The 14725-nt window shown below is 49.9% G+C and overlaps 1 protein-coding gene across 1 annotated transcript; it reads left to right on the forward strand.

Annotated features, from left to right (window-relative positions):
• Positions 1-9421: 9421 nt before the first annotated feature.
• On the forward strand, positions 9422-11655 carry LOC110501938 (oligodendrocyte transcription factor 1-like). Its single transcript, XM_021579817.2, has one exon. It carries the CDS (start codon positions 10089-10091, stop codon positions 10875-10877), a length of 789 nt encoding a protein of 262 aa, XP_021435492.2. The 5' UTR covers positions 9422-10088; the 3' UTR covers positions 10878-11655.
• The last annotated feature ends 3070 nt before the right edge of the window (positions 11656-14725 follow it).

Genomic DNA, 14725 nt, shown 5'->3' on the forward strand with positions numbered 1-14725 from the left:
GGAGAGCGCAGTGGGAGGTCAACGAGCGGAGTTGGGCTGGGCTGGGTAGAGCTGGGTGAAGGGGAGAGCGCAGTGGGAGGTCAACGAGCGGAGTTGGGCTGGGCTGGGTAGAGCTGGGTGAAGGGGAGAGCGCAGTGGGAGGTCAACGAGCGGAGTTGGGCTGGGCTGGGTAGAGCTGGGTGAAGGGGAGAGCGCAGTGGGAGGTCAACGAGCGGAGTTGGGCTGGGCTGGGTAGAGCTGGGCTGGGCTGGGTAGAGCTGGGCTGGGCTGGGTGAGCTGGGTTTGGTAGAGCTGGGCTGGCCTGGGTAGAGCTGGGTGAAGGGGAGAGCGCAGTGGGAGGTCAACGAGCGGAGTTGGGCTGGGCTGGGTAGAGCTTGGTTTTGGTAGAGCTGGGCTGGGCTGGGTAGAGCTGGGCTGGGCTGGGTTGAGCTGGGCTAGGCTGGGTAGACTGGTGAGCAGTCCTGGTAAACTGGGGAGTAGCCCTGGGGAGTAGCCCTGGGAGTAGCCCTGGTAGACTGGGGAGTAGTCCTGGGGAGTAGTCCTGGTAGACGGTGGAGTAGTCCTGGTAGACTGGGGAGTAGTCCTGGGGAGTAGTCCTGGGAGTAGTCCTGGTAGACTGGGGAGTAGTCCTGGGGAGTAGTCCTGGTAGACGGTGGAGTAGTCCTGGGGAGTAGTCCTGGTAGACGGTGGAGTAGTCCTGGTAGACTGGGGAGTAGTCCTGGGGAGTAGTCCTGGGAGTAGCCCTGGTAGACTGGGGAGTAGTCCTGGGGAGTAGTCCTGGTAGACGGTGGAGTAGTCCTGGTAGACTGGGGAGTAGTCCTGGGGAGTAGTCCTGGGAGTAGTCCTGGGAGTAGTCCTAGGGAGTAGTCCTGGGGAGTAGTCCTGGTAGACTGGGGAGTAGTCCTGGGGAGTAGTCCTGAGGAGTAGTCCTGGGGAGTAGTCCTGGGGAGTAGTCCTGGTAGACTGGGGAGTAGTCCTGGGGAGTAGTCCTGGGGAGTAGTCCTGGGTAACTAAAAGAAGACATCCACTTGATGTGCCTCCGATTCTTTGAGAGGATTACAGTACTTTTGGCTGAATTTTGACATCTCTATTGAATAGCGTAGCAGGCCCCCAATTTCTTCAATCTGTAGCTGCATTTAAATACACATTGAGAGGCAAATACATGCCTATAAATACACACACGAACTGTGCGAGGTGACAGGCAGGCAGAGGAGTGACAGGCAGACAGAGAAGTGACAGGCAGACAGAGGAGTGACAGGCAGACGGAGGAGTGACAGGCAGACAGAGGAGTGACAGGCAGACGGTGGAGTGACAGGCAGACAGAGGAGTGACAGGCAGACAGAGGAGTGTCTGTCAGGATAGAGGAGTGACAGGCAGACAGAGGAGTGTCTGTCAGGATAGAGGAGTGTCTGTCAGGACAGAGGAGTGTCTGTCAGGATAGAGGAGTGACAGGCAGACAGAGAAGTGACAGGCAGACAGAGGAGTGACAGGCAGACGGAGGAGTGACAGGCAGACAGAGGATTGTCTGTCAGGATAGAGTAGTGACAGGCAGACAGAGGAGTGTGTCAGGATAGAGGAGTGTCTGTCAGGATAGAGGAGTGACAGGCAGACAGAGGAGTGTCTGTCAGAATAGAGGAGTGTCTGTCAGGATAGAGGAGTGACAGGCAGACAGAGGAGTGTCTGTCAGGATAGAGGAGTGTCTGTCAGGACAGAGGAGTGTCTGTCAGAATAGAGGAGTGACAGGCAGACAGAGGAGTGACAGGCAGACAGAGGAGTGTCTGTCAGGATAGAGGAGTGTCTGTCAGGATAGAGGAGTGTCTGTCAGGATAGAGGAGTGACAGGCAGACAAAGAAGTGTCTGTCAGGATAGAGGAGTGTCTGTCAGGACAGAGGAGTGTCTGTCAGAATAGAGGAGTGACAGGCAGACAGAGGAGTGACAGGCAGACAGAGGAGTGTCTGTCAGGATAGAGGAGTGTCTGTCAGGATAGAGGAGTGTCTGTCAGGACAGAGAAGTGTCTGTCAGGATAGAGGAGTGACAGGCAGACAGAGAAGTGTCTGTCAGGATAGAGGAGTGTTTGTCAGGACAGAGGAGTGTCTGTCAGGATTGAGGAGTGACAGGCAGACAGAGAAGTGTCTGTCAGGATAGAGGAGTGTCTGTCAGGATAGAGGAGTGACAGGCAGACAGAGGAGTGTCTGTCAGGATAGAGGAGTGTCTGTCAGGACAGAGGAGTGTCTGTCAGGATAGAGGAGTGTCTGTCAGGATAGAGGAGTGTTTGTCAGGACAGAGGAGTGTCTGTCAGGATTGAGGAGTGACAGGCAGACAGAGAAGTGTCTGTCAGGATAGAGGAGCGTCTGTCAGGACAGAGGAGTGTCTGTCAGCATAGAGGAGTGACAGGCAGAGGATTGTCTGTCAGGACAGAGGAGAGGCTCAGAGAAGATGGATGAGAGGTTGATGATGTTGGAGCCGCTCCTCTCGCCATTGTTTTGCCATTTATCTTCACTTATTGGAGACGTCGCAAACAAGTTCCAGAAAATCAAGTCTTTAGACATGTCTAGGGTGAATAGTGAGGACTTGTTAACAAGTAGACCACCCTAAACCTTTACCTCCATTCAACCCCCATCACTACTCCCCTAGAAATATAGACCATATTACACATATCTATAAATCAAGGGACACAGTTAAATTCCCAGCTCAACTGAATACTATAATTGCCCGAACACTCCCATCACTTTGGCAGTGGGCGTTGGTGCGTTTCCGATTTCTATCTAGGACAACCACTCTTTCTTTCTCTTCTGCTTACGATCAGAGCTTGACTCAGTCAGACCTGACTCCGTTCAGACCTGACTCCGTTCAGAACTGACTCCGTTCAGACCTGACTCCGTTCAGAACTGACTCCGTTCAGACCTGACTCCATTCCTTCCATTTTAGGGGTGTGTGTTTGTCATCCATATATATCCCTTAGAAGTCCTGCGTACCCCGTCATCACCCTCCACATAGAAAGAGGAAAACTCTAAAAAGACACCCCTGGCCTTGGGATTGTCAATGTGAGTTAAAAAGGACAATTAAATCCACAGCCTTTTTCTATTGGTCTGTAAGAGGTCTTATTGCTGGCCTCGGTCTGTGCTGTGTTGTGAGAAGTTTTCTCTTTTTTTTGGCGTTGGATAAGGTTTTTTTGGGAAGATGTTTTAGTATCAGTAAATCATTCACTGTCACCTCTTGAGAAAGGGGGACGCTTTGAGGGACTTGATAGGAGAACCCCTCCCCCACAGGCAGACTTTCACTCACTGTGAGACATTCGTCTCTCACCCCACACATGCCATTTCAGAATAAAACACCTGCTGCAACGATAAACCAGTCCGGGGTTATAAATAAATAACATGGTCTGCGTTAGGCTGATTTTCTCACAATACAAGATGAAATGTGAAGTTTTAAAAATCCCTCTACACGTTTTCTGTCTGACAAAAGGACTTTGTAAGGTCTGAAAAAAGAACCTCTGGTTGTACATTTTTACAGCATTTCCATTCTTAAGGATTTGTTCAAAGCTCTTTTGCCAAAAAAGTCCAAATTTTTTCGTTCTCTGTCATCTGCAGTATTTTAACGTTAGTGGTTGAGTCAGTGGTCCGTCACACTGCCAAGACAAATGAGAGACATGCCAGAGAGCAGTTTGTAACAGAAAATATGAGTGTGGCAAATGTCCCCCATCTTTAAACAGCCGTGACCAACTGAGTGTATGCACCTATTGAGTGCATTTTGAGATTTCTTTCACAAAAGACCCTCTCGCCCTCCTGCCTCTACCACCCTCTGATATGGATCAAATGCTTACTATCCCAGGCGATCTTCCTCAAAGCATGCTGGGAAAGACAATGACAGGCCTTCAGCCGATTGGTTCCACCTTATTACCAGCTTGTAATCTTCTCATATCGTTGGCTGGGGCCCCTGGACCAGGAATCAGAGAGACAAGCATCAGAGTTCCCTCCACTTTGACTCGTTTCAACCCTCTGAAAAGACGGGCTTGTTAGACTTGTAATTGTTGTCTCTGCACCTGTTTGCCTTCAGGGAGACATGCAAAAAGTAAAGTCATTGGCATCTGTTATTTTCTCATTAGATTTCCCATGCACATTTTAAACAGTCAGAATGCAGTTCAGGCCTTTAGGGGTTTTTGTTTAGTGTAGGGCTGTAGGGCTGTAGGGCGTATTGCCTCAAGGTGTTTGCTCAAGGTCCAGTGTCTTCAATGTTATGCCCGCCAATCATACTGTATGTGAGACATGATGTACTGAGCAGGATCTGTTGATAAATATGAAAATATTTCCTTTTTTTTTTGGTTTTGACCTCACATGACCAGGGGTTTACAGCTCAGGTTTTCGATCCTATAATCATACTTACTTCTGAGTTAATTAGCAGTTTTTTTTGGACATACTTCTCTAGCAGAGAAACAGCTAAAAGCTTATTACTCCGTGACTCAAAGCCACCAGTTGGCAGAACATATTTCAAACTTTTGCTTGTTAGGGGGGAGGTATTTGCATAAACGTTGGAATGGTTTAGTCGACTTCCTCAATCGCTCAGATAGCAGATGTTTAAAGTTGGTGAGGAAGATAAAAGTCTCCAACTTCAGTGATTTTTGCAATTCGTTCCAGTCGCAGGCAGCAGAGAACTGGAAGGAAAGGCGGCCAAATGAGGTGTTGGCTTTAGGGATGATCAGGTGAGATACACCTGCTGGAGCGCGTGCTACGGGTGGGTGTTGCCATCTGACAACACACTCCACAATCTCTGTTGTCTGCAGATATGAGGTTGATATTTGGTATTTATGACAAGGTGAGGCCCATATTACTCTAACGATACCAATCCACAGTGACTCCAAGAGTATCTGAGATGATCGTAGCTAATCCTGTTGAGTGGGAGAGAAAGGAGCACTCAACATCATGTTGAAGTTTGTTGTTCAATTTTCCCTTTATTTAATTAAGAACAAATTCTTATTTTCAATGACAGCCTAGGAACAGTGGGTTAACTGGTCTAGGAACAGTGGGTTAACTGGTCTAGGAACAGTGGGTTAACTGGTCTAGGAACAGTGGGTTAACTGGTCTAGGAACAGTGGGTTAACTGGTCTAGGAACAGTGGGTTAACTGGTCTAGGAACAGTGGGTTAACTGGTCTAGGAACAGTGGGTTAACTGGTCTAGGAACAGTGGGTTAACTGGCCTAGGAACAGTGGGTTAACTGGTCTAGGAACAGTGGGTTAACTGCCTTGTTCAGGGGAACAGTGGGTTAACTGCCTTGTTCAGGGGAACAGTGGGTTAACTGCCTTGTTCAGGGGAACAGTGGGTTAACTGCCTTGTTCAGGGGAACAGTGGGTTAACTGCCTTGTTCAGGGGAACAGTGGGTTAACTGCCTTGTTCAGGGGCAGAACGACAGATTACTTTTACCTTGTCAGCTCAGGGATTGGAACTTGCAACCTTTACGGTTACTAGAACAACGCTCTAACCACTGGGCTACCCTGCCGCCCCAATCTACAGGGCGGCTGTACAATGATACCCGTGCATACCTTATTAGTTAATACCCAAATGGGATTCATTTTGTCTGGTTTGCAGTATGTAAATGTAAAAAAGAAAGAAAATGGTAGCGCTTTTTTAAAAGTATTTTTGTCAGTCTGTCTACTTTCTGTCAATTTGGTATCTGTGTCTCTCAAAGCAGTGTTTGAGTGTGCTGACTTGCTTCAAAGGAAGCGGAACATACCCATGACCCCCTCGTTAGAATTCACCCCTGACAAACCCCCTTCCCCCCTCCATTTTTTTTTTACAGTCATCTCTGGGTGACTTATTCTTCATCCTGAACGGCTGGCTTGACCCAGGATCACTTGGCCAAGGCATCTTCCTCTCGTTCTCGTTGAACCAGGAAATGGGTTTGATACAGAAGGGCCATTTAGCTCCCAGGTGCAGGACCATGGAACCAGCCTCCGTTGGACGGCTTGGCCCATACAGGAGGTACTCAAGCCCCCCCATAAAGACGATAGTCTTTCCCCTTGCCTGGAGCCACCGGTGTTCCTGCCCTGGTCCAGGCCCATCAAAAGCCCCCTGGTGACTGGGGGAGGCTAGGGGAGACTGGGGAAGACTGGGGGAGACTGGGGGAGGCTGGGGGAGACTGGGGGAGGCTGGGGGAGACTGGGGGAGACTTGGGAAGACAGGGGAAGACTTGGGGAGACTTGGGGAGACTGGGGAAGACTGGGGGAGACTTGGGGAAGCTGGGGGAGACTGGGGGAGACTGGGTACGACTGGGGGAGACTTGGGGAGGCTGGGGGAGACTTGGGGAGACAAGTTTTAACTGGGAGGGAAAGAGGGAGGAAAGAGAGGGAAGTTTACTTTTCTGGTGGACACCAGGTTCTTTCTTCCATCCCTTTCTTCACTGTTTCTCTTTTATGTGTGTGTGTGTGTGTGTGTGTGTGTGTGTGTGTGTGTGTGTGTGTGTGTGTGTGTGTGTGTGTGTGTGTGTGTGTGCGCATGTGTGCGCATGTGTGCGCATGTGTGCGCATGTGTGTGCAGGTGTCCCTTTATCTCTCTCTCTTCACAAACAGACTGGGTCTCAAACACAACTGTGGTTTAATAAGAACATCACGACTCCATTGATTTCATTACTGTTCTGCTCAATCCATCACCTCCTGGCTTTAACAGGGTGAGACAGGGGTTGGAAATCACACACACACACACACACACACACACACACACACACACACACACACACACACACACACACACACACACACACACACACACACACACACACACACACATACACACACACATCCATCCTGGCTGCCTGCACTCTGTTCTCCTGCAGGTGCTAGGCCATCCGCCTGGCCCTTTCATGGCTTTCCCTTTTCCTGTCCGCCTGCGAAGCTCCATTCAGCCTGGACCACAGCAGCAGGAGTGCCACCGGAGCGCTGGCAGAGAGGAGAAGCGTCTCCACACACATCATTCACTCACAGAAAGACAGGAGAGAAATAAAGGAGAGAGAAAATAAAAAGTGTCTTCCTTCCTCCTGCTTCTCCCTCGTCCCGCTTCTCCCTCGTCCCACTTCTCCCTCGTCCCACTTCTCCCTCGTCCCACTTCTCCCTCGTCCCACTTCTCCCTCGTCCCGCTTCTCCCTCGTCCCGCTTCTCCCTCGTCCCACTTCTCCCTCGTCTCGCTTCTCCCTCGTCCCACTTCTCCCTCGTCCCACTTCTCCCTCGTCCTTGCTTCTCCCTCGTCCCACTTCTCCCTCGTCCCACTTCTCCCTCGTCCTTGCTTCTCCCTCGTCCTTGCTTCTCCCTCATCCCACTTCTCCCTCGTCCCACTTCTCCCTCGTCCTTGCTTCTCCCTCGTCCCACTTCTCCCTCGTCCCACTTCTCCCTCGTCCCACTTCTCCCTCATCCCACTTCTCCCTCGTCCCACTTCTCCCTCGTCCTTGCTTCTCCCTCGTCTCGCTTCTCCCTCATCCCACTTCTCCCTCGTCCCACTTCTCCCTCGTCCTTGCTTCTCCCTCGTCTCGCTTCTCCCTCGTCCCGCTTCTCTCTCGTCCCGCTTCTCCCTCATCCCGCTTCTCCTTCGTCCCTTTATGTCTGTCCTCACCCCCAGTCTGCATGTCTGTCCTCACCCCCAGTCTTCATGTCTGTCCTCACCCCCAGTCTGCATGTCTGTCCTCACCCCCAGTCTTCATGTCTGTCCTCACCCCCAGTCTGCATGTCTGTCCTCACCCCCAGTCTGCATGTCTGTCCTCACCCCCAGTCTTCATGTCTGTCCTCACCCCCAGTCTTCATGTCTGTCCTCACCTCCAGTCTGCATGTCTGTCCTCACCCCCAGTCTGCATGTCTGTCCTCACCCCCAGTCTTCATGTCTGTCCTCACCCCCAGTCTGCATGTCTGTCCTAACCCCCAGTCTTCCTATCTCACATCCAGAAGGGGAAAGGGTAGAGGGGAGTGGGAGGTGATGGAGGGATGGTGGAGGGGAGAGGGAGGGAGGGAGGCTGGAGGATGGAGAGGAGAGGGAGGAGGGGAGATGGAGGGTGGGAGAAAGAATTTAGATAAAAACGGGATAGTGAGACTTACTTCCTTCATCATTGCCCCTTCCCTGGCCTTTTGATCTGCTATGAATGGGACATCTGAGGTTTGCAGCCTGACTTAATGCAGTTCGCCAGGCAGCCTTCACCTGTGCTACAAGTCAATTGGCCTGTTGTTTGTTTTCTGGATATCTTCCCAGCCCCCAGCCCCCCGCCCAGCCCCTCCCAGCCCCCAGCCCAGCCCCCTGCCAAGCCCCCTGCCCAGCCCGCAGCCCTTACCCCAGCCCCCAGCCCCCAGCCCTCTCCCCAGCCCCCAGCCCCCAGCCCATCCCCCTGCCAAGCCCCCTGCCCAGCCCCCAGCCCTTACCCCAGCCCCCAGCCCCCCCCCCCCTCAGAGTAAAGAGGAAAGTCCAACAATAATAACAACAACAACGGCAATTAGCTCAGTAGCTATCACCCATTACACTGATTCATCTGTTAGCTCAGTAGCTATCACCCATTACACTGATTCATCTGTTAGCTCAGTAGCTATCACCCATTACACCGATTCATCTGTTAGCTCAGTAGCTATCACCCATTACACCGATTCATCTGTTAGCTCAGTAGCTATCACCCATAACACCGATTCATCCGTTAGCTCAGTAGCTATCACCCATTACACCGATTCCCCTGTTAGCTCAGTAGCTATCACCCATTGACGCTCTGTTAAAGTCCTATCAATGTACACACTTATTGCCTACCCTCTGTTTTCTTAATTGTGTCAATATGAGCTGAGACTAATTGAAGGGTGAAGGATTCCAAGCCTCAATGATTACAGTGGCACGTCCCTTCAATCGTGACACACTCAGTTTTCAGGTGAGATTGAACTGCTTAAGGTGAACAGATTAAAATGATCTGCATTACAGGATGATACCATACAGTACTGAACAACTTTTGACCTTTTTTTGGGGTGGGGTGGGGGGTGGGGTGGGGGGGGGGGATTATATCAAGTATTACAGCTATAGTGGTTTTACAGTACTGTGTTTTTTCACCAAAATGCATTTTCTGTGTCTTTACTGTAAAAGGGTTAGTAATGCATTCATCATTGTCATCTCTGCTGTGACAATGTCCTCCTCTGTCCCTAGTAAAGACAGAGAATGTGTCACGCAGGCTCACACACGCACCCACGCACGCACACACACACGCACACACACACACACACACACACACACGCACACACACACACACACACACACACACACACACACACACACACACACACACACACACACACACACACACACACACACACACACACACACACTCCGTCTATTACGTCATTCTACACACTAGTCCTATCTATTTCATCATTTCTCTCTAGCTCCATTCCTCTCTCCCAGAAACAGAAAAGCCAACAAAGAAACAATTGCCTAGCGGGTTTGACTATGAGAAGTAGTAAATCAGGGTAGGTACAGTATATGTTGATATGGGGTGTTTCCCACACCTTGGGTGTTAAGTCCAGAGAGCAGAAGTCTGATTGGGTGTGAAGGGGAGGGGTCCGAGCAGCAGCAGAGTTAGGGGAGGATGAGATGTGATGTGAGGGGAGCGTTTAGCTCAGTTCAGCTCTGTCTGCCTTGTCGTTCTCTTCAGACAGCCGGGGGGGGGGAAGTGAGATGAAGGAGCACTGAAACTCCAGACACTCACAGAGGAGAGACAGAGACAGAGACAGCTTTCAACACGTAGAGAACTCTGGAAGACTTGTGACACCAACACTGAGACCGACGGGTCACTTACTGACTCATCATACTGTTGGCTGGGTCATTTTTTCCTTTCTATTCAGTGAGGCAAAGAAGATTCTTCCACAGCCAAGGAGTGACGTCAACACTGGACCAGAATGTCAGGACAGTGTGGGACTAACTGGTTAATGGAAGAGGAGTAAAGCTGAATTGCTTGATTGCAGAACTGAGCACTCACAGAAGACTGACTCTTCTTCGCTTGTGTGACGCGTAGGTTTCATCTCAGACAAGTCTCCAGTGTAGTTTTTCTGTCGTCTCAGACATAGCCATCTCCAGTGTGGATCAGGACCATGAATGTTTTACCTAACCCCATGACCAGGGCCCATCAGGAGCAGCCTCTCCCTCTCTGCTCCCAGGGGGCCCACCTCCAGGACTTCTCCTCCAGGTGTCCTCTAGGGCTTGGTGCTGGTCATGGGGGCAGGCTTAGGGCCATGGGGGGGCCTCTGGGGCCCCAGAGACCAGGCAAGCCACCGCGGGAGCTGAGCCCCGAAGAGCAGCAGGATCTAAGGAGGAAGATCAACAGCCGGGAGAGGAAGAGGATGCAGGACCTGAACGTCGCCATGGACGCTCTGAGGGAGGTGATGGTGCCTTACGCCTCCTCCTCTCCTTCCTCCTCGTCCTCCTCCCAGGGGCCACACTCCCACCAGCAGCAGCCAGGGACCCCACCTGGACGCAGGCTCTCCAAAATCTCCACCTTGGTCCTGGCCCGTAACTACATCCTCCTCCTGGGCTCGTCTCTGCAAGAGATGCGCCGGCTCCTGGGGGAGGTGAGTGTTGGGGTGGGGGTTGGTGTGGGGGTGAACACGGGGCCTGTCCCCAGGCTGCTACTGGCCGGGGGTTGGCCCCTCCTCACCGGCCCCAGTCAGCTTCTCCTCTCCCCAGAATCTCTCCTGACCTCAGCCTCCTCCTCCTCCTCCTCCTCCAAGTGTCCTCTGTTGCCTCCTGGCCACTTGGAGGGCCCCATGGCCCCAGTGCAGTGGGGCTCAGCTGGGGCTCCTGGAGGGCCACTCTGCCCCTGTGTGGTGTGCAGGCTGCCCAGATTCAGCCACCCCAGCCCTGGACCCAGGTTCCCCAAGTGAAGGCTTGCTGGGACCACCTCTCATGTGTTCTTCTGGTCTGCTACAATGACTGATTCTTCTGAGCGGATGGACTTCTGGTTATGGTTTATTATCTTATTTTTCTGGAGATCTTGACATGTTATTTTTTTTAATATTAGTATTATCTTTTTTTTTTGTTGACTAATTCAATTATAACTTTGTTGTAATGGACTTTGTCCATTAGGCTTTTATGAATATCTTGTGGACAGATGAATCTGTCAAGGCTCATGTATAATTGTGTGATGCAAGCAGCAGTAGTTCCTAGTTTGGGGGTTTTGTTGTTAATTATTTGGACAAATGAGGATTAGGCGAAGGTGGTTTTTAAATGGGTGTAGTGATTTTCAAGCCCGTGTGCAGATGAAAAATAATTTCCACAGCCACAAAGTCAATTTTGGCTGTATCGTAAAAATGTATGAAAACTAAAATGCGCTTTTTGGGCATGTTAAAAACACGGGTGAAAATCGCAGAAGGGAGGGGTTTGGCCGAGAGTTTCCATTTGAGAGGGAGGAGACATCACTTCCTTCCCTTGCACAAAGGTTATCACAATTGTTAACGGCATTTCCCGGAAGTAAAACTTACAAAACTTTCACAACATACTTTTACTTCCGGGTAACCGAGATTAGTTTTTGAAATTATTGGTGACTGTGGTCAGTAAAAGTCAATGTATTTTAGATTTTATGAACAAATTCTATTTTATATGATAATAGATGAAGCTACGTGTAAGTTCTAACACAGACAATAAATAGAAATGTACTGTTTACCATATGACAAAGTTATTTTATGTGCTCTCTCTGTTTCTAGTTCACTTCTCAGCATCTGTATTGTGTGATGGTGGGATGGTGTGTGATGGTGTGATGGTGTGTGTCTGTGATTATGTGTGTGTGATGGTGTGATGGTGTGATGTTGTGTGTGGGATGGTGTGTGAGGTGTGATGGTGTGTGATGGTGTGATGGTGTGTGATGGTGTGTGTCTGTGATGATGTGTGTGATGGTGTGATGGTACGTGATGGTGTGTGATAGTGTGATGGTGTGATGGTGTGATGGTGTGTGTGTGATGGTGTGATGGTGTGTGATGGTATGTGATGGTATGTGTGATGGTGTATGATGGTGTGTTATGGTGTGTGTGTGTGATGGTGTGTGATAGTGTGATGGTGTGATGGTGTGTCATGGTGTGTGTGTGTGATGGTGTGATGGTATGTGATGGTGTGATGGTGTGATGGTGTGTGTGTGATGGTGTGATGGTGTGATGGTGTGTGTGTGATGGTGTGATGGTGTGTGATGGTATGTGATGGTGTGTGTGATGGTGTGTGATGGTGTGTGTGTGTGATGGTGTGTGTGTGATGGTGTGATGGTATGTAATGGTGTGTGTGATGGTGTGTGATGGTGTGTGATGGTGTGTGTGTGTGATGGTTTGTGATGGTGTGTAATAGTGTGTGTGTGTGATGTGTGATGGTGTGATGGTGTGTGATGGTGTGTGTCTGTGATGGTGTGTGAGGGTGTGACAGTGTGTGATGGTGTGTGATAGTGTGTGTGTGTGATGGAGTGTGTGTGATGGTGTGTGTGATGGTGTGTGTGTGTGTGTGATGGTGTGTAATGGTGTGTGATAGTGTGTGTGTGTGATAGTGTGATGGTGTGATGGTGTGTGATATTGTGTGCTGGGGTGTGACGGTGTGTGATGGTGTGTGATAGTAAGTGTGTGTGATGGCATGTGTGTGTGATGGTGTGTGATGGTGTGTTATGGTGTGATGGTGTGTGATGGTGTGTGATTGTGTGTTATGGTGTGATGGTGTGTGATGGTGTGTGATTGTGTGTGATGGTGTGTGATGGTGTGATGGTGTGTAATGATGTGCATGTGATGGTGTGTGTGATGGTGTGTGATGGTGTGATGGTGTGTGATGGTGTGTGATTGTGTGTGATAGTGTGATGGTGTGATTGTGTGTGATGGTGTGTGTCTGTGATGGTGTGTGATTTTGTGTGATGGGGTTTGAAAATGTGTGATGGTGTGTCATAGGTAGTGTGTGTGATGGCATGTATGTGTGATGGTGTGTCTTTGATGGTGTGTGATGGTGTGTGTAATGGTGTGTGTGTGATTGTGTGTGATGGTGTGTGATGGTGTGTGATTGTGTGTTATGGTGTGATGGTGTGTGATGATGTGATGGTGTGTCATGGTGTGTGTGTGATGGTGTGTGAGTGATGGTGTGTGATTGTGTGTGATAGTGTGATGGTGTGATTGTGTGTGATGGTGTGTGATGGTGAGTGATGGTGTGATTTTGTGATGGTGTGTATCTGTGATGATGTGTGTGTGTGATGGTGTGATGGTGTGATGGTGTGTGATGGTTTTATGGTGTGTGATAGTGTGATGGTGTGATGTTGTGTGATGGTTTGATGGTGTGATGGTGTGTGTGTGATGGTGTGATGGTGTGTGATGGTATGTGATGGTGTGTGTGTGATGGTGTGTGATGGTGTGTGATGGTGGGTGATGGTGTGTGATAGTGTGATGGTGTGTGATGGTGTGTGATGGTGTGTGTGATGGTGAGTGATGGTGTGTCATGGTGAGTGATGGTGTGATGGTGTGTGATGGTGTAATGGTGTGTGATGGTTTTATGGTGTGTGATAGTGTGATGGTGTGATGTTGTGTGATGGTTTGATGGTGTGATGGTGTGTGTGTGATGGTGTGTCATGGTGAGTGATGGTGTGATTGTGTGTGATGGTGTGTGTCTGTGATGGTGTGTGATGGTGAGTGATGGTGTGATGGTGTGATGGTGTGTGTCTGTGATGATGTGTGAGTGATGGTGTGATGGTGTGTGATGGTGTGATGGTGTGATGTTGTGTGATGGTTTTATGGTGTGTGATAGTGTGATGGTGTGATGTTGTGTGATGTTTTGAGGGTGTGATGGTGTGTGTGTGATGGTGTGATGGTGTGTGATGGTATGTGATGGTGTGTGATGGTGGGTGATGGTGTGTGATGGCGTGATGGTATGTGATGGTGTGTGATGGTGTGTGATGGTGTGTGATGGTGTGAGATGGTGTGTGATGGTGTGATGGAGTGCGTCTGTGATGGTGTGTGATGGTGTGTGTGTGATGGTGAGTGATGGTGTGTGATGGTGTGTTATGGTGTGTGATTGTGTGTGATGGTGTGATGGTGTGATGGTGTGTGTCTGTGATTGTGTGTGAGGGTGTAACGGTGTGTGATGGTTTGTGATAGTGTGTGTGTGATGGCGTGATGGTGTGTGATGGTGTGTGATGGTGTGTGATAGTGTGTGTGTGTGATGGCGTGATGGTGTGTGATGGTGTGTGTGTGTGATGGTGTGTAATGGTGTGTAATAGTTTGTGTGTGTGATAGTGTTATGGTGTGATGGTGTATGATGGTGTGTGTCTTTGATGGTGTGTGATGGTGTGTGATAGTGTGTGTGTGTGTGTGATGGTGTGTGTGTGATGGTGTGTGACGGTGTGTGATGGATTGATGGTGTGTGATGGCATGTGATGGTGTGTGTGTGATGGTGTGATGTTGTGTGTGTGACGGTGTGATGGTGTATGTGTGATGATGTGTGATGGTGTGTGATGATGTGTGTGTGATGGTGTGTGATGGTGTGTGACGATGTGATGGTGTATGTGTGATGGTGTGATGGTATGTGAAGGTGTGTGATGGTGTGATGGTGTGTTATGGTGTGATGGTTGTGATGGTGTGATGGTGTGATGGTGTGATGGTGTGTGATGATGTGTGATTGTGTGTGATGTGGCGATGGTGTGATGGTATGTGATGGTGTGTGATGGTATGATGGTGTGTGATGGTGTGATGGTGTGTGATGGTGTGTGATAGTGTGATGGTGT

The sequence above is a fragment of the Oncorhynchus mykiss genome, chromosome 22, assembly GCF_013265735.2.
Source record: "Oncorhynchus mykiss isolate Arlee chromosome 22, USDA_OmykA_1.1, whole genome shotgun sequence".
NCBI lineage: Eukaryota > Metazoa > Chordata > Actinopteri > Salmoniformes > Salmonidae > Oncorhynchus > Oncorhynchus mykiss.